At 36.6% G+C, this 19,595-nt stretch overlaps 1 protein-coding gene across 1 annotated transcript; it reads left to right on the top strand.

The window, feature by feature from the left end:
• Positions 1 to 5,082: 5,082 nt before the first annotated feature.
• LOC114366766 (mucin-22-like) lies at positions 5,083 to 18,586 on the top strand. The gene is made up of 2 exons (XM_028323743.1): positions 5,083 to 5,155; positions 17,946 to 18,586. The coding sequence occupies exons 1-2, from the start codon at positions 5,083 to 5,085 to the stop codon at positions 18,584 to 18,586; spliced, it is 714 nt and encodes a 237-aa protein (XP_028179544.1).
• The last annotated feature ends 1,009 nt before the right edge of the window (positions 18,587 to 19,595 follow it).

Below are 19,595 nucleotides of genomic sequence, written 5' to 3'. Positions count from 1 at the left end.
TAGCTATACGGCTTTACCCCGGTCTCCCCTACCAACAAAAACTAATAATCAAGATTGAGTGCCAGCCGCTAAACAGTTAAATGTTGACATTTTGATAGAGCCGTTGCGTCCATCCTCGTCATGATTGTGGCGATTGTCAAATGTCATCTCGTTAACAAGCCCGCAGCGAGCAACAATGTCGGGTTAATACTGGTGTGGATTTATATTCAGTGTTATGACAATTGATACTGCACTATCTTTGATTTCAAGTTCAAACGTATTATCTGCTTTCTCATTTGAAAACCGTCATTCTTCATTCCATGTTTCATTCATTACCTTTAACTTCATCATCTTTAATACACTTCACTGAATACACGCGTACCTTTTAAAGACTTGTATCTAATGGACCACCCACATACGCAAGAGCAAATACCTCAGGAATGTTTCGGAGAACGTTAAACGTCCAAGCGTTCCAGTGAAATTGCCAAATACCCCACCTAATAACAGGTCCGCCGAATTTTGCGATGCACCAGCCAAAGATAAACTTCGAAAACCAACCGACCGAAGCCACGGTTCCATCAAACGAATTGCAAAATTATACAATTACCAACTTGTTAGCAATCTGTGAGGTAAATAAGTTGTATCCTCATAAATATTTGCAAGTATCTCTTTAATTGTGCTGCCGTATTATGTATTAATTCAGTACACAACTACTCTCCCATAAAATGAACGGGTACCTTTAAAAAGAAGTTGCGCAATTTCATAATTGGTCATTTGTTATGGATGATTGATGCTTACAGTACTTTATTCATGAATGTACAGTCACGGAATGAAAAGGTTCGTCAGTTTTCAAATTGATTCCTTCAACGAATCGCGAGCACATATTACCTTTTGAAACTATGTTACAGAAAAATCTCGAGTTAGAGAAAATAATCTTTAACTGTTCGTCAGTAAAGTTCAAAATTATTCAGATCAAAGTTGTTTGACGATTTAACTTGTCAAGAAGATTATTATGATTGATAAACTAAATCCTTCTTGTTGGTTCAACCTGCCATTATCTATTAAATAAAAAAAAAACTACATTTTGTAAAATTGCGCTGATGGGATAGAAAAATAAACAAGCAAAACCTTATTCGTTAGCAAACGTCATATTTATTTAAATGTTACCAGCAATGTTTCTTGCACGGTTATGTTGGCAGGTTTGACTCTTACAGTACCTAGTGCAAGCGAAAACCGACACTAAGGTGACGAACCTTTTCATTCCGCGACTGTACATAACTAGACAATTATAACAGGACTTCCAGCTGTCGAAATTAATTTTGAACGGTTCATCTCTCCTTCAATTTATTTGATAGGTACTACTCGTATTCCGTTCCTATCATTATTTCTATCGTTGTTATGATTTATGAAAGATAAATGATCATAACAAGGATAGAAATAATGATTATTAGATGCTGAGAATACATAAATTAATATGAATCTGAAAATAATAATATTATTATTCTTAACGGAGAAAGAACCATACCTCGTTCCAGCCAATTTCAGGCTCTAGATATTCTTTATTTCTCAAGACTACCTACTTGTACGATGAATATCTTTAATTTGCATTGCATATAAGTTAGGCGTTGAGAAGTACCACGTCGGGCTGTTAAAAGGCTAGTGTTAATTCCCAATGGAAATTAATCCAAGAGCACCTCACATATCGTCCATAATAAATCAGCATTCAAGGGTACTCAACTGATTTCTAACCATACTTTTATAACTACATGCGGAGATCTTGATCGACTTGTAGTTTGCGATGAATAATAGCAAACAAGACTTCATAAATTAATGCATGTTCATAGCAATCTTCCTGCTATTATATTAGCTACCGATAATGATCTCGATTGAAAGAACCGAGAAATTAAATTTGATTTGAAAGCAAATTCTCGATTTAAAGCGCACGTAATCGATTGTTATGCTGAAAACAATTGTTCAAAAATCATTTATTCATCCGTCGACATGGAAAAACCTACGCATGCTTATAACATGCCATCGTGCATAGAAAGTACCTAATGTATGCAAAATGCAAAACAATGCAACGGTACTATGAAAACCTTGTACTAGAGAAAGGGTCTTCTCGAAGGAATTCGAAGATCCGTTTACAGTTAGCCAGTTTTGGGTCGCATGTATTGAACAGAAGGAAGAACATTGAGAAACCGATAATAACTGCAACTAAAACAAACTACAGTAAATTATAGTTATTTTATTCAATGTGTGTTTATGTAATGATTAGTCATGGCTGCAAAACATACTGTGTTTACGGCGCTTATTATGACGTGAGTAAATTGTATAAGTGCCAACCATTTCCATACTTCTTTCAGTACCTTGAAAGAAAAAACCCTTTCGGTTCGTTCATATATCGATATCTGTCTGGTTAACCAGTGAAGTAGAGGGCATAGAACTTTTTGTGCCGAATACTTGACCGATTTTTCCGCTAAGGCCAACTAGAATGAAAGTTCTAAGTACAAGCCGCTGGTTTCGGTACCACAAGCGAGGTTGAAGTGTTGATCAGTCACCTTCGCTAAGCAGGCAGGCCGCGACGTGCATACATATGACTCGTTTAGCAAGTGCATTGCAAAACCGCCGTGACATGATGTATTAATGCTACGTTTATACTGCACCGACATTATTCTATTACCATTCTGACTAACCCTGAGCTTGTCATTAAAGTAACCGCATCTATAAAAAGACCGATATTACCATTTTTCTTCTCATAAAGATAGCATCGCCGCTGAAAGCAAGAAAACAAGTTGGGTACTTAGTGAATGAATTAACCGAGCTCATGATGAATAAACACTGAAAATGTTTGAGATATAATACATTTTTGTTTTGATTAAAATGGTAATGCATTGTTCACAGTGGAGTTCATTAATTGTGCGGTCGCCGATGCGTAACGTCCGGCCCGTCTCGCGGTTGGAGCGTGAATAGCTCAAAACCGCGGATCGCCGGCGCAGGCGCCGCTGGCGCCGCACTTCCGGCCAGTGGCGGAAGTCAGCTGCAACTGTCGCCCGATATGCACTACTAGCTCTGTTGTTTTTACTCGTATCAGTTTACCTGATATAATTTAATTGCCACTGAGTTACATTTGTTCAGTGGGTCGTTAATTTGCTGTATAATGGCTTTTGTTTGATGCAGCGCGATTGATAAGCAGCTGTTTATCATGTTTTAAAATTAAAGCGATAGCTACGCATGACGTGCTCTGAAATCGTTAATATCTAATTTCATTAGAATAGAGATGATTTTCAGCATCTACAAGTATTTTTCCGAGAATATCAATAATATCTCGTCCATCACTCCTATCTTAGCAATCAGGACGTTTTTAGAAAAAAACAATCTGTGGTTCATGTTTCATGGAACACGCGTGGCCCCATTTATTTTCGAGAAGCGGCTCTTTGTCTTGCGATGACGCATCCTGCGCGCACGCATCTAGTAGTGCAACAACCTATATTATTTATTCAAATAAGCAATGTCTGTGTTCGTTAATTATTGCACATTGAGACAAACAAACATGGTAATTGTTTGGGCTTGTAACTTGCTACTACATTAATTATTGACATAACCTTTCTTGTGACTGAAACGTGTATGTTTATGTGTTCGTGGTCAGTCAACTTGTCACCTCTCACAAAAGATAAAATATTTTTGTTTTCAATATTAGAGTACCTACTTTTTGACTTTACTACCAGCATTTGTATTATGGTCAAATGCCTATTTAAAATCACCAAGTGGCGTCCTTTGTCCCAGAATAATTTGTTCAGCAGTACCTGAAGTATCGCCATTGTCTTGGTATGACGAACCGATATCCACGGGCTTAGTCTTGTCTTGACTTGTTGGTATAATAACGAAAACATAATATTTTCTCAATGGTTATTTTATTTAGGTATTTCGCCAAAGTTGCAAATATTGGGTAATACGCCAATAGTAAAATCAGATCAGAGAAACCCTTTTTAAAAATAATATCCAGCAATGGATCGTTATTCTTATCCAAAGGATAATACCGTTTTAACCCTCCTGTTTCAAATTTGCAGGTGCTCACCTACATGTGCTCGTAAAGGGCGCCCTTAGCCCATGACAAATGAATGGTTACATAATGACATACGGCGATAAAGCGATATGGGACTCACCGATCCCGATCCCCTTCTTTCAACTCAAAATGATTACCATTCTGATATTTATTCCGTCGATATAAGGGCCACAGCTGAGCAAGGGTGAAGAGGTCCAGGCTGGGATAAACCCGACGATATTAACGCTTATGTGGTCGTAATAAGGGCTACCATCAACCAAAGGACAAGGTCTAGTGTCAATATAGGCGCCGTCTAGTAGTGCGGCGCCAGACAACCGTTAAATAGACTGAACACCCCTATTTTTAATAACAAGCGTAAAGAGTACCGGTAGGAAATTGTCATTGGACACGCAATCTGAATTGTCATTAGTCATGATTGGGAAAAGAGGGAAAGTAAAAGTGGATTTCTGAATCTAATCCAAAAACAACACAATACAGGTTCAAAATTGGTTGTCGCTTAGAATCCAACATCAAAATTGTGCGAACACAGTTGATTTCGTTAGTCACAGCTGAAAATAGATCTTCGATCGCTAAGGACTGTAATTTATTGGCTCGAACGCGGTTTGTTGAGGTAACGGTTTTGTTTCCCATGCTCTACGTTTGTTTTAGAGTCCTTTGAAGTGGCAGATTCTTTTTTATAAATTGTATCTCTGAATAACTGCTTTGGAGTCTATCAATATTTCATTGCCGATTCCGTATTGAGGCTCACAATTTTCACGATATTTAGTACAACGTCTAAATTTGTAAATCAGTTCGCATTTTGGAGCAGTATTAATCCATCAATAGTGAACACATTCCAAATATTTGAATACCAGCGTATATAATTTCAGAGCTAAGAGTCATAGTCGACGAAGACGATCATAATGGAACCGTGAAAATGGAAGCATTAAACCCAGATCGTCATTTGTTTTGCCGTCATGACGTTCTAGTGAGCGATGCCGCCAGTCCATTAGCCTAATCTCATGCTAGACGGGTTGCTCATTCAAAAAGCGCCCTTCGAAATGTCGGCGACGCATGTGGGGACGCGTCGGCGGGACTCGCCCGAGACGGGCGCCAATGACGTAATGGGATTCCGTGGGTAACTAATGACATAGCCCGGGTAAAACAGTATCTGTAGATGAATATTTTGGCGACAAAATTGCTTTGCACATGCCGATTTTCTTAATTGCATACTCAATAGTTTTATTGCATATTGCATTCATAGGTTACAGAAGCTGTTCCCTATTGATATTTCTATGAGTCTTGATGGGTAAAACAATATCAGGAAAGAATGATATATTTTTATTGAATAGCTGAAGACCGCAGAAAATTTCCTTCTAATAAAACCGTGGTGGTCTCTTCATCATCATAATTATGATTTGAAGAGTGCTAAAAATAATTGCATACGACTTTTTTCACAAACGCTTAATGAGTTAATCGGTCAGTTTTTGTGAAATTGTCTAATGTTTTAGATGTGTTCGCTTCAATTCAAACAGGAATGTAGTCAATCTGCGTCTAGTGACCGCGTTTTTTGCGAATTAAGATACGTTAATTGATTTAGTGCCCAAACTGCTTTAACGGCATTAAATTCTTGCTTTTATCGACTAGGTGATGTTAGGCCTTCAAATTACCATGAAAAACGTAGTGGTGGTGCTGCAGTCGCGTTTCTAAAAATTCCTCTAATTTAAAGGCGGTCTTGCAGGATGACCTGGCTTTACTATTCGTCCTGTGGATCCCTAATGACTTGCTGGGGACGGGGAGCGATGCCTCTGTTATTTGTTGTCATACTCCTCGTGCCTGACATTACACCGTGATTTGTTGGGAAAGTAGAATGGATATTTATGTCTTTGAGCCAAGGATAGAATCCGTGTGTCAATATCGGCATTTCTAGGATATGAGGAGATTCTCTTACAAGTTTATTATTGTGAGGGTCATGATCAATATTAAAATCAATTATAGTATTGAACGAGTAAATACTCGTGTAACTGTTGACTATAGACCAAACATGTTTTCGCATGGAAAATTTTGTAATGAATGCCTTCACTGATTGCAGACAACGAGGGTTTATGCAGGGCTCTCAACTGAACCTCGTAATGAGGTACCTTCACTGGTTTTAATGGTCGCCTAGCTTGTTGCAATAACTGCCAAGTAATGAAACTGCTCATCTATTGTTACGTCTTCATAATGAACCCTATTGAGTGCTTCAATACTTCACACGTTATGGTCGCGTAACTCGAATGCGTTTTTCCTGCGTAACTAATCGACGATCGCTGTTTTTCAAGTCACGACAACTTGCTTTCTCTCGTTTACGAGGTGCGCATGCGACACGTGGCGGGCGTTCACACTGTATTGTCTTTTATGGTTATCAGAACGATATCAGATTCATGCAGAAATAATCGGAACGATGTCATTAGACACGAGAGCAATGACACTCTTGCAATGTGCATGTGTGCACTGAGTTCTTTTCAGACATTGTCGTGGTTGCCTGCCATTGAATATTTTTACTGTAATTTTTCAGACTGTTAATACACTAACAAGTTTTGCTTAAAAGGTTTGTTTGTCCAGCTAATTGAACTCTGCTTCTTAGGTGCCATTTTGAACCACACACCATACAAAGACGTCAAGTGTTTGTCATGTATAAAATGTTCCAAACTCCGTGACAGAAGCAAATAGTAATTAGAAGCGACTTTAAAATACCGCCTGCAGTTGTAGTCTGCCTGTTTGTGAACAAACAGGTTAAATGTCATAGATCTTGACGCTTAGGTGCCTTTAGCAATAGGCGCATTTAAGAAGCAGTCTTGCCGGCTGCAGCTGCCGCCTCTTTTAGAACAAACAGGTTATGGTCATAGATCTAAACGCTCATGTGCTTTTTGCAAAAGCATTTGAGCAATAGTAACTGCATCGTGGACGAGTCTTTACAATAACACAATCGAGAACAGTTACATCACTGGATAGATCTTATTCTAAGATAACATAACAGTATAGCTTCTGACTGAGTGCGAGGCTGTACAGGCCTCGAACTAGATTCCAAGACATTCATTATCTGCAAAAGTATTTTCTTTATATTTTAACACCATAATCATTGAATTTTAAGTAATTATGTTTAAAAGGATTTCTCGGATTCCAAAACTTTGTAATCATAACTCTACCTTTTATTTAATTAAAAGGAAAACTGAACTATCACGCTTGACATTTCAACAGCTGATGGCCTGATAATGGAAGATATTTGGTATGTTAACATTGTTAATGGCGCCAAGTCTGGTCGTTATCAGATAGACTCGATAAGTTATCGATTGATTCGGCAATGACAGTGCCTATCGATACTCGATGGAGACTGCAGGATTTACGGATTATGAACAGTAATAATGGAATCGATATAAATACCCCTGGGCTCGTCACGAGGGTTATCAAACCCGCGACGTTTGAATGAAAACTAATCTTGAGTAATTTTGTAATTAGTCTCATAATCTGACGGGATAATTGTTTTTTAAGTATATAAATGCATCTCCTAGAATAACTCTCATTATTTTTGTGACGTCAGCGTAAGCTTCGATACGATGCGTGACATCACAAAAAACAATGACTGGTTTAGTTTTAGAAACAAATGAACGGTTTGTGTTGCTACAGAGTATATCAGGACAATAAAAAAACCAAAACAACTGTAATTAATTTCATTCCTAAAAATCGAAAACTTCTTGAAATCGATTTCAGAGTAAGTATTGATATCCTAATAGTCTGTGTTTATTCAAGCGACAAATAGGGACATAAATTGATAAGTCAATAACATTTTAGTGCTTGAATCAGATAATAACAATATAACATTACTAATGGTTTATCTTTTCGGAAGATCAAGATAAACAGTTGTCGTTTACTTGCACGTAATTAATTAAAAACTTCCAAACGTGCATTCAAAAGAATGCGCCGGCGCCGATCGCTATCTTGGCATAGCGACAGCACCGAACAGATAGCCATTATCAAGCCGATCCGGCCAATCGCGATAACGCATAGGAATTATCTCGTAGCTAAGACTTTCATTTATGGAGTAATTACATCCAATGCCTTTCTGCGATGAGATAATGAGCGCACTCGTTTTTTATTGCTAGTGCAATAATATGGAAAAGTTTATTTCTGGGAAGAGGCTATCTTATCTTGATGCCGTGACCTGTTGCATGGAGTTCAGCTTAATTAAAGCATCTCTTTCTATCTCTCTTTACTTCTGTTTCCATGGAGACTGAAAGTTTGGTGCATCAATAAGGGTTTTCGCGATTGAAAAATCCGCCAGATGGCAATACGTAGACGGGAGGTCCAAATGCTGCATGATTGGTGAATTTTGACATATCTGTCAATGTCATGTCAAAAATAACCAATCATGCAGCATTTGGACCTCGCGTCTACGTATTGCCATCTGGCGGATTTTTCANTTCGCGATTGAAAAAATCGCCAGATGGCAATACGTAGACGGGAGGTCCAAATGCTGCATGATTGGTGAATTTTGACATATCTGTCAATGTCATGTCAAAAATAACCAATCATGCAGCATTTGGACCTCGCGTCTACGTATTGCCATCTGGCGGATTTTTCAATCGCGAAAACCCTCATTCACCTCGAACAAGGAGGGAAAACTTACAGGGAGAGGATACATTTGATTAGATTTGCTTTCACTTTTGCTACAAAAAGTAATATAGGGTGATATGACTATGACCACCACTGTAGTACATACAGAATTAACTGTACGATTACTACTCCCTTTCATTTCTCGTCCCTGAAATATCAGGATACATTATTGATTTTAACTCCAATAAATTGTTGTTATTTTTACTGAGGTACGCTTTTCCAACATTTCACACTCATTAGCATATTCTTCATCAGCTTTTTAGCGCATAAAATAATTTCATTGGCATAGAAGCTCACTATAGTACAGAAACCTGCCATCGTAACGACCGATGCAGTATGTCGACCACATGCCAGGTGGATACAACAGGTGGAATGCAAGTCATTTTTTTTATTAAGACTAGTGGTTTTATATTTAGCTAGGATAAGAACTTGAATCCAAGAATGCGCACAGTTACACGCAATTTGAAAATTTAATTGTTTTACCATAAAAGTTCCAATTCCTCAGTTTCACAGCTTTAAAATCCGCTATACCGTCAAGATAACCTATGAACTTCATTAACACTGATTGCGTTTCTCCAAATTTCTGTTATCTTAATGAATCGGTGAACGCCTATTGCCCGATAGTGAAGGCGTCACAGCTCATTATTTGTTATCAATGTAATGCTTCTGAGGTTTTTGGGTAATTAACCCCCGGTTTCTGAATGAAGATTTTAAGCTTAAGAATGCTCATTCTTTAATTGACTTCTTTCAAGGTTCTGGATCTGGATTGACTTCATACTTAGTCAATTAGAAACAAAAATAGGCTTAAATCATACTTATGTAGATAATGTTAAGTTAATTCAGAATCTGTGGGTTCTTCATTTTGTTACTTTCTTTATGCTGTCACTTGTCGTCATGTAGATAATGATGACAAATTCACTCCTTGGCATCAAAACAAACGGGTTTTAGTAAAAGATAGTTTCGCTGAAGTTCTTTAATTAGTCAATAAAGTCATGGCAGTTCACTTTCTAGTTGTTGGGGACCAAAATTAGCAGGTATTTTCCAAAAAATGCACAAGTAAACTTGATAGGCGCCTGTCTACGAGGAATGACATCCCTGGACCCCGGTATGTCATCGTAACCTCCTGGTTAGTACACACCTAAATATTAAAATAACTAACTATTATAGGCTTTAGAACCTCTAGACTACAGAATTCGTAGGCGTAAATGAACTATTAAGCAAGTTAATTTGGCGATGATACTATGGTGAGTTGCTACTGAGATGGTTTCACAGCTGTCAATATAAGCAGGAAGTCTAGAATCTAGCTACCCTCTTTTATTGAAGGTAATAAAGCTTAAATAATACAATTTCTTACCAGTATTCCCAAGATCAGTGGACTCCGAAGACGGATCGTCACTGTACGCAGCGGATAGCTGGTACAACACCAACACTAAACACACACCGAAATTAACGACCGCCATAGTTACAATTACTAATTATTGCTACTAATAAACACACAATCCAGTCACCATGCCGGCTGTCTCAAACACTTAGAGATCCCATCATCAGTCATCACCAAAATAATCTTCTAAAAATATCACTTGCTACGGTAAAATCACAGTTAATGTTTCCGAAATGGGTAACAGTAATCACTTGTACACTTTATTGTGGCACATTTGTTGTTTGTGACGGGTAAACACGTGAAATTGATGGTAAATTTGACCACGCGTTGAGGTTGCGCGGAGCGAAATCGGGCGCGACCACGCGTCAATGCGCTCAAAGCTCAACTGAGTTATTTAGTGAGGTGAGAGAAAGAACCGACCGCAGAGCGAGAGAGCACTAACGACGCGCCGGGTGCAGTGATGTTGATTGACGTTGTGAACGATTGTTGTCGATATCGATAGTAGAATGACGCGGACATTTAATGTCATAAATGTATCTGGTTTATTTACTGAATAAATAATTCGAATAAAAATATGACAATATTAGAAAATACTTTGTATTAATATTATAGCAAAAAAAATTAAATAACAAATTACATCTTATTAATTATTAGTAGGTATTTTTATTTACATTTACTACGGTACAAAGGAGTTTTTAAGTTTGGTTCCTAATGTAATTGCCAATAAAGCCGCGCTTGCACAGTCGCGACAGCAATATAATTACGCGCGAGCGATAAGAATGGGTAGCTTGGGGTCATTGGACAAAATTCTACGTGCTTGCAGACCATACTTTAATAAATTGTTTCTTTGTACTGTATTTATTAAATTCGATTAAAGGATAAATGTCAAATTATTCATTATTTTTATTGATAAATATCGATACTGTGAAAAGCACAACGCCATACAACACTACAGTTTGACAACTTTGGCGCATGCGCTAACGTGTGTTGTTGCTGTATCCGACTTTGCTTCTTAACGCCATAGTAATAAAGCCTAAAATGTTTTTATATTTTGAAGTCTTCAGAGAAGGCAACTGTGGCGCTTCAAGCATGCGGTGAGTAGCGGCGTAAGCGGTGCATTCTTTTTAGATTTTTTGTTGAAGATGGGTCCGCAACTTTCTACAATAGATTCTTTTGATAGATTTATGGCTAAAAATTTAAAAGACATTACGCTGGGCCCAGACGGGATAATTATTTTCAAATGCGGTCCCAAATCCCCGACTTGTTGGCGCTCTTAAGTTTTTAGTAAGCTGACTCATCAATATTCATCTTGTCACTAAACTTCTTCTCGATAAAAGTAGTTCGAATTATTAAATCATCAGGCAAGGCATGATTGATTGATTAGTCTACATAAAAAATACTAGCTTCTGCCCGCAACTTCGTCCGCGTGGAATAGTTACTTTGGGCTAACGCTAACCAACCAGTGATGTTGATAATAGTGATGTTAGCCTTCCTTGATTGGGATATCTAACACTAAAATAATTTTTCAAATTGAACCAGTTATTCTTGAACTTAGCGCGTTCAACGATTCGCAAACAAACTCTTCAGCTTTAAAATATTAATATAGAAAGTGTGGTTGTGGTAGGTACCACTACCCAGTCGATGAAGCACATGATGTGCCCTGCGTGCTCAAACAACTGCACGCAAGAAGATTTAATGAATGCTACTGACAACGCCACTCTTGTAGCCGAGTTTTGAGCTCACTGTTGCTGTCGACACGACAAGAAGAAGAAGAGTAATTATGGAATAGAAATAGATATAGATGTATCTGCTGTGAGATGAAAGCTTCGGAAGTAGACAATACCTAGAATTTACGTATTTCCTAGGAAAATTAAAAGACCTAAAATTAAGATTCGTTACCTAGTAAGTACTTCAAAGTTTAGTCTGCAAAGTTCTTCTTGTTTCATCCTCTACAGTTTCATGAAAACCTGTTCGAAGTTTTCGCGTGTCGCTAACAATTTAATAAACATCCATCTTCATAAACTTTTTCTTTATAACTTAAATAAGTAGGTAACTAGGGATTCAAAAGCAGGAAAAAATTCGATTTTCATTTCCGGGGAGAAGGAAAAGACTCATGATTGAATACTCACTTATTCGGGAATTTCGGGATCGGAATTCATTGTTTAAGTTTTTGCTAACCTGTTGTCCCTACCTTATTTAGGGTCGTCTTTTTGTCGTATAAAACACACACGCAGGCCTCTCATTCCAATAACAATAATATTAGTTATTCAATTTACAGCAAAGTCAAAGTCAAAATTTCTTTATTTGTATCTAGATTATTTTAACAAATCTGACGATCTGGTAAAGGTCGCGGGAAGAGCTTGGATGCAGGCAGCGTAGGACCGTTCATGTGGAAAACCTTGGGGGAGGCCTTTGTCCAGCAGTGGAAGTCATTTGGCTGAAACGAACGAACGAACTTACAAATCGTCAAATATTTTTCTGTTAAGGCTCTACAAACTCTACATGTCTCATAAACTTTTTTACCCTATCAGCAGTTCGAGACCAACATTTGGTAAGTGTTGAGAAGAAGCGCCGCAACAAACTCAGTCGCTACTGTCTGCCGATTGATATAAATAATAATTAGTAATGTCATAAAATCATTTTACAAACAGATGGTTGTTCGTTGAAGCAGAAAAGTTCTCAATGGGCCAGAAGATATAAAGCCTCCCACTAGTTGGACCGACGATCTAGTGAAGGTAGTGGGAGATACCAGGATGCGGCAGCGCAGGACCCTTCGTTGTGGAAATCCTTGAGGGAGGCCTTTGTCGAGCAGTAGTCGTCATTTGACTGAAAGTAATAAAACGACGAATGAACGAAATCACTTCATCACATAAAACAAAGTCGCTTTCCGGTCTGTATGTCCCTATGTATGCTTAGATCTTTAAAACTACGCAACGGATTTTGATGCGGTTTTTTTTATAGATAGAGTGATTGAAGAGTAAGTTTATAAGTATTTGCACCTGTTCCCTGCTGCAGGGGCGGGTCGCTAGTAATTTTACAAACTGCATCCGAAACAGACGTATCGAAAGTCATTGTTTACATAAAAAATATCAACAGGTACCTACTTAAAATAACAATACATACTATTTTAAGCTGTTATCGCTAAGGTTAGACTCAATGTCACTCAATAGATTATTTAGGATTAGAAGAAGAAATAACAATATTTTGTTTTGTATTATCCTACCTATTATCAGTAGAAATGTAAATTCTGTCTGACTCAACAATATGAAAATTATAAATAACTTGAAAAAATCGAACTGCCTAAGGCGGGAATTGAACCCACGACCTTCCGCTTGCCGGGCGACTGCTCTTCTCTTGAGCTCTTTTCTCTTCTGCTCTTGAGATGCGACTCTTAACGCTAAAAATTAAATAACTATGACTCAACAATAGTCAATACGAGTATTATAAAGATACTCATAATAAGAACACAATCCAATTACCTATCCAACAATCGGCATTATGCGCCGATCGTTTTTATTACAGAACCCTTCTTATACAGTGTGAGTCACGTTAAAGTGTACATATGAAAATAGATGAAACTAGACCTATTTTTATCGACAAAAAAGTGGTCAAAAATTTTTTAAGATTTTTTTTTAATTTTTAATAGATTTTTTTTTCTTTCAAGTAGGGTAAACCGTATAGCTANGAGTTACTTTCGCATTTATAATATTATAGTTGGGACTAGTTGGGATAAGTGTCACCATCAGGTGATCCGTCTGCTCGTTTGCCTCCTATCACATAAAAAAAAAAAATCCTTCCGTTTGTTCAAATTACTTTTCGCCAAATTTCACTTCGCAAATAACTTATCGCCAAAGTTTCATTTCCCGAATGAACTTTTAGCAACTGTACTTTTCGCAACTAATTCATTTGGTCAAATTATCATTTGGCAAAATTTTACTTGGCAAATGTTTATATAGCAAATGTTTTATTTTGCCAAATATTATATCCCAAATAATTTGTTTGGTCAAATTGACACTTCACATACTTACTCACCGTTATCCACAAATCAAAGCATAAGGCAGATAATCATGGTTTTCACAAGAATTTTATGTAAAACAAAGAGATTGCAGAAAGTAGGTATCGCAGAAAATAGTAGGTTAGGTTAGGTTAGAACAGTGACCCTTAACGCGCGAAGGCGAGCGAAGCGTGCCGCGGCAGCGGCCGCCGAGCGCTAGAATCACCTCTATTGTTTAATGAATCATTTGGAAATTTCGATAAAAAGAATGAAATATGAAAATTAATTTAGAACAAATTTTATATTATCTACCCACTAAACAAAATAATAACCACAAGCTAATTTTGTAGGTAGTCCATTCTATGCGACAATCAAATTATTTTGTAAATAGTTTATCGTGAAATATTTTTGCCAAATGAAACATTTGGCAAAACATACTTTGCCAAACAATAATTTGCTAAACAATAATATACCAAAAACGACATTTGCGAATTAAAAGTTTGCAATAAGTTGTTTTGCCAAAAGAGAATTTGCCAAATGAAAATTTGCGAAACGTTGTTTGCGATGTGATAATTTGGGAAACGTTTTTTGGCCAAACAGTAATCCGTATTTATCCATATTATTGAAAATCATGATGTCTATATTCGTATTAAATGGTATTTTAACATTAAATTAATTTGAAATGGTCCAAAATAGGCAATATTTTGTGCCACAAAACTAACGTGACAGAAACGAATCGCTGCAAAACCGACTCCACGTAGTCTTGTCTGCCCTACCCCTAGAGTAGTAATTTAAAAGCCGGAGGCGCGGAGGCATCTCTCGCCCGCTGTACATCCCGCAGCGCCGGAGACGAGGAGATACCAATGCATGCTGCATGCTTGCTTTCATGCTGCATGCTCTGCATGCTTATTTACTTAATTAAATTATATATGATTTTTTTAAAGATACGAGTATGTCTAAAGTAAATTATTCTGAACAACAACATTATGAGTTGAAGTATGTTCTTAGTAACAACATTATTAATTAAAACAATATGATCAATGAATGTTATGAAGAAAAAAGATCTGAAAAAAAAATTATGTATTTTAAATGGTTCTTAGCAGTAACAGTATTGATAAAAAAATTGTGATTACTAACTGTTATGAGCTCCGTTGGTAGTAATAAAAATGTATGAATAAAAAAAGTATGAAAAATAAAATTATGAAGAGAGATTATTATGAACACAAATCGGTAGTAAAACAAAGAATAGGATTTAGAATTTTATGTGAGCCAATATAGAACCAGTATATTTATTTAGAAGCCTACTTACGAGTACCAACATAATTCAGAACAAAATTATCGCCCTGTTTAGAGCTGTTTAGGTATAATTGCCAAATTAGACTAATAAAATTGACACCTGTGTTTTCGTAAGTTAAGTAGGTAGGTACCCTAACTAATTTCAATTAGTTTTGTAGTAAGATATTGGAAGATAAATGTACGGAGAGTTTAAATGTTTTGTCTTGTTCTTAACATTTAATTACACGGCCTTGGGAGTCTTTAAAACACGAGTGAATGAATATTTACTTAGTAAGGTCTGCGCAGACGAGGGACTATACACAATGTACTTTTTTCCCTCATAAACTGATCCTTTATAAACTATACAGTGTACAGTATAAAGGACGTCGCACATTTATCAACCTGGAAAGGGATCGTAACCGTATCAACTCGAGGCGGTCAGTATTCTTTGTATGAAACTCCATACTGCAACGCACACTTAACCGCACCATAACGTAAACGTCTCGCCTCGCGATTGACAGCGCGCGATAGGAGATGACAGCTCGCGAAAGGCGATAAGATGTTTAGCCCTTTCCGAGTTGATAAGTCTGCTATGACCTTAACTGAACTAAATGTCTATGCCTGAAATTATGATGACGATGAATATGTATAAGATTTTAAACTTTCGCGTTCCATTTCAACTGAAATAGAGAAAAACACGAGTCTCAATGCGACATTTTTTATATGAGTTACATAATGTACATACTCACGGCATGAGTTACATATAAAAAATGTCGTGCTGAGACCCGTGTTTCTCTATATTTTACATGAATATGTAGTAGGATATATTATTATCTTGCGAGTTATGTAAGAGCAACCCTGTCTGACTGTGTCTTCACGCCTAAACCACTGGACCAATTTTATTTATTTATTTTCGTACAAAGATAGGGTCGGACCTAGAAAAAGGGCATACTTAGGGGAGAGTTCGGTATATTGTACCGCCGGGTAAATTGTACCACCCTCATATTTCGTAAAGTATTTATTGAATGTCTGTAATTGCAACACTCAGCGATACACAACTAAAATCAATTAATATCGGCCATGTGATTTTGGCCGTGACAACAAACACGTGTGTTTTATTTTGAAAAGTATTTTTTCATTGTTTTCAATAACTTTTGACAATACATGTTTAGATTGTAATTTTGTTAAATNCTGACTGGTGGTTTTTATTACTTTGAATTATTATCTATCGTATTACCTTTGTAAAACCAAAAATCGCATGACTCTATCCCTATCACAACATTTGCTATGATCGTTTGAACTAAGCCTCTCCGGGCGTGCCATTCAACGCTACGCTAACAACGAAACTGAAAATGGATCTAGATTTGTAATTTTGATAAAGACAAGTTAGATTTCAAGTAAAAATAAAAGATTTCGAAGTAAAATAAGCATTTTAGTTAATATTAAAATTGTCCCTACCTGTAGAGGAGAATAATGTTGTGGTAGGCCTTTGTTCAAACTATCATAGCAAATGTTGTGATAGGGATAGAGACATGCAATTTTTGGTTTTACAAAGGTAATACGATAGAGAATAATACAAAACAATAAAAACCACCTGTTATACGGGCATTTTTTGAAGAAATTTATCAAATAACCAAAAAATCACTAATTTTTAAGCAGATTTTTTCAAAAAGTATAATTTTTTATTATTTGTTGGCTTTTTTTTGTGTATTTTATGTATTTTTTTAGTATCGCCTGCTATTTAGCATTATTACTGTTTTTATTTTATCAGGATATACCTCTTAGTTTAAAAGTTATTACGTTTTCTTTACAATACGTAATTGGAAGAAAAAAATTTCTATAAAACATTTTAAAAAAATCTCAAAAATTTTTTGACCTCTTTTTTGTCGATAAAAATACGTCTAGTTTCATCTATTTTCATATGTACACTTTAACGTGACTCACACTGTACATATAAGAGAGAAACTCTCATGAATTGGAAGCTCCGAATTCAATTTCTAAGAGGGACAACATACATATTTTTCAGTTGAGGTTTTAAAATAGGCTCATAAAATCAGCACTATTTATTTATTTACACTCTATTTTACCAGAACAGTAATTCTCGAATGAAGACCGCAACTGTAGTGAAGGCTTCCTCCTTATCGTTGGACCGATGACCTTAGTGGCTGGAAGAAAAGCTGAAGTTCGTTATGTGTAGCACTTCACCGTTCACATAGGAACAGCTATAGGGCTATAGACTGAAATTATGATATTGAAATAAGGTCGCGAAATATTTTTTCAGAATGACTATTTCCTACTCCAACATATTTACAACTTTTCATGTAATGTATACCATAAATTAAATTCAGAAAACGATAACATGATGACGACTCTACAAATGCAATAACTTTTTGATCGTAAAGTGCCGTACTCCTATTTCAAAACAATTTATATTTTCTACTTAAGAACTGTATCGATTTCAGAGCGCGAAAACAGTCTTGCTCTAAACCTACAACCTATAATAGTTTTATTATAAAAAATGTTGTCACATATGAGTAAGTAGGTAAATAAACAAAAAGTAATAATTACTTTCTTACCGTTCAATCTTAACGGTTAATTAAACATTATTCTTCTCTTTTTAGCGTTACATCGTCAACTTACAATTACAACAACAATCAGATTGATTCTGCTGTCATTCGGTGTATTAGCCAAGCGTGCTCGTAACTCAGAACAGGATCCTCTAGTGTTCATTGAGAATCCAGTGGAAGCAGATATGCCTGGGCACTGGATGCCTTTGAGTATTGTTAAGGTTATCCTAGAAAAGAAAACTCCACAGCCACCACCGAAGAAAATGACATTGAAGGGCACACTGCCTTCAACAACCACAGAGGCTATAACGACCATTAGAACAGAAGCATCAACTACTCCAGAAAAAATAACCACACCAGAGGCTACTACTACTGAAGAGGTAACGACAGTGGAAGATACTACGACAGAAGCGCCATCAACAGAAGCTGCAACGACAGAAGCGTCAACGACAGAAGCGACAACGACAGAAGCGTCAACGACAGAAGCGCCAACGACAGAAGCGTCAACGACAGAAGCGTCAACGACAGAAGCGACAACGACTGAAGCGACAACGACTGAAGCGACAACGACCGAAGCAACAACGACAGAAGAAACGACGACAGAAGCGACTACGACAGAAGTAACTACAGCTGGTGGACGACAGACGCCAAAAAGAAACAAACCAAGAGACGATGTTAACAATATACCTGTGTAAAATGACTGCTGAAATAGAAATTTGCGTGAAGTTCAAGTGATTTATGCTTACGTTTTTGGTTTTACTTCAAGAACATACTTAGATAGTTCCAAAGATATTATAACAGAAATCATACATGAGCGTAAGATACTTACAATAATCTAGTGTAAATTAATATTTTCGTTTAATGAATTAATAAAAGGATAAGATCCTATGGCTTATGGTGTAGTTTTATCCCCACACTAGCTGTGCCCGCGACTTCGTACGCGTGAAAACCCGTTTTCGCAACATTTTTCATTGTAGCTCTGCTCCTATTGACCTTAGCGTGATGTTGTATTTGCCTTTTTAAATAAATGAGCTATCTAACACTGAAATAATTTTTCAAATCGGACCAGTAGTTCCGGAGATTAGCGCGTTTAAATAAACAAACAAACTCTTCAGCTTTATAATATTAGTATAGATAAAAATACTTTTCCAGTAATTCCAGATTTACTATCGATTAATTTTGTGTCTCCTCTACAATCTCAACTTCTGTTCCGTGTAGGTACGTGTACCTTTATTATTTAAATTACTTTACTTTGCAATTTAGTGCTAACGTTTATTCAAATATAAGACAATATAATAATGTAGCGCCAAGTAATTTAGATTGTTCTGTGATCATTCACCATCTCAGTCGAAAACTTTTCCTGATTTGCAAACAACACTCAAACAAAAACAAGCATCCCAAAGTTCATGTCTTCAGCAATTTCCAGCCTAATACAAATTATGAACTTTCAAAAGCAAATTTAAATTTCAACAAATCCATCATTAAGCCTTTGGAGTTCATAAGGAGCACAATATCTACACTAATATTATAAAGCTGAAGAGTTTGTTTGTTTGTTTGAAAGAAAGAAACATTTATTGCTATGGACATCACAAAAGACAAAAGAGGTAAAATAAAAAAAAAGCAAATAAGACAGAGGTGACATAAAACATACAATGAAAGAGCAAGTAAACTAAGCAGTGCCACCCTGTCGCACAGCGATGCCTA

The sequence above is a fragment of the Ostrinia furnacalis genome, unplaced genomic scaffold (assembly GCF_004193835.3).
Source record: "Ostrinia furnacalis isolate ACB-3 unplaced genomic scaffold, ASM419383v2 OfSCF0682, whole genome shotgun sequence".
Lineage (NCBI taxonomy): Eukaryota > Metazoa > Arthropoda > Insecta > Lepidoptera > Crambidae > Ostrinia > Ostrinia furnacalis.
The sequence above is the reverse complement of the archived record's forward strand: the minus strand, read 5'-3'. Positions and strand labels throughout refer to the sequence as shown.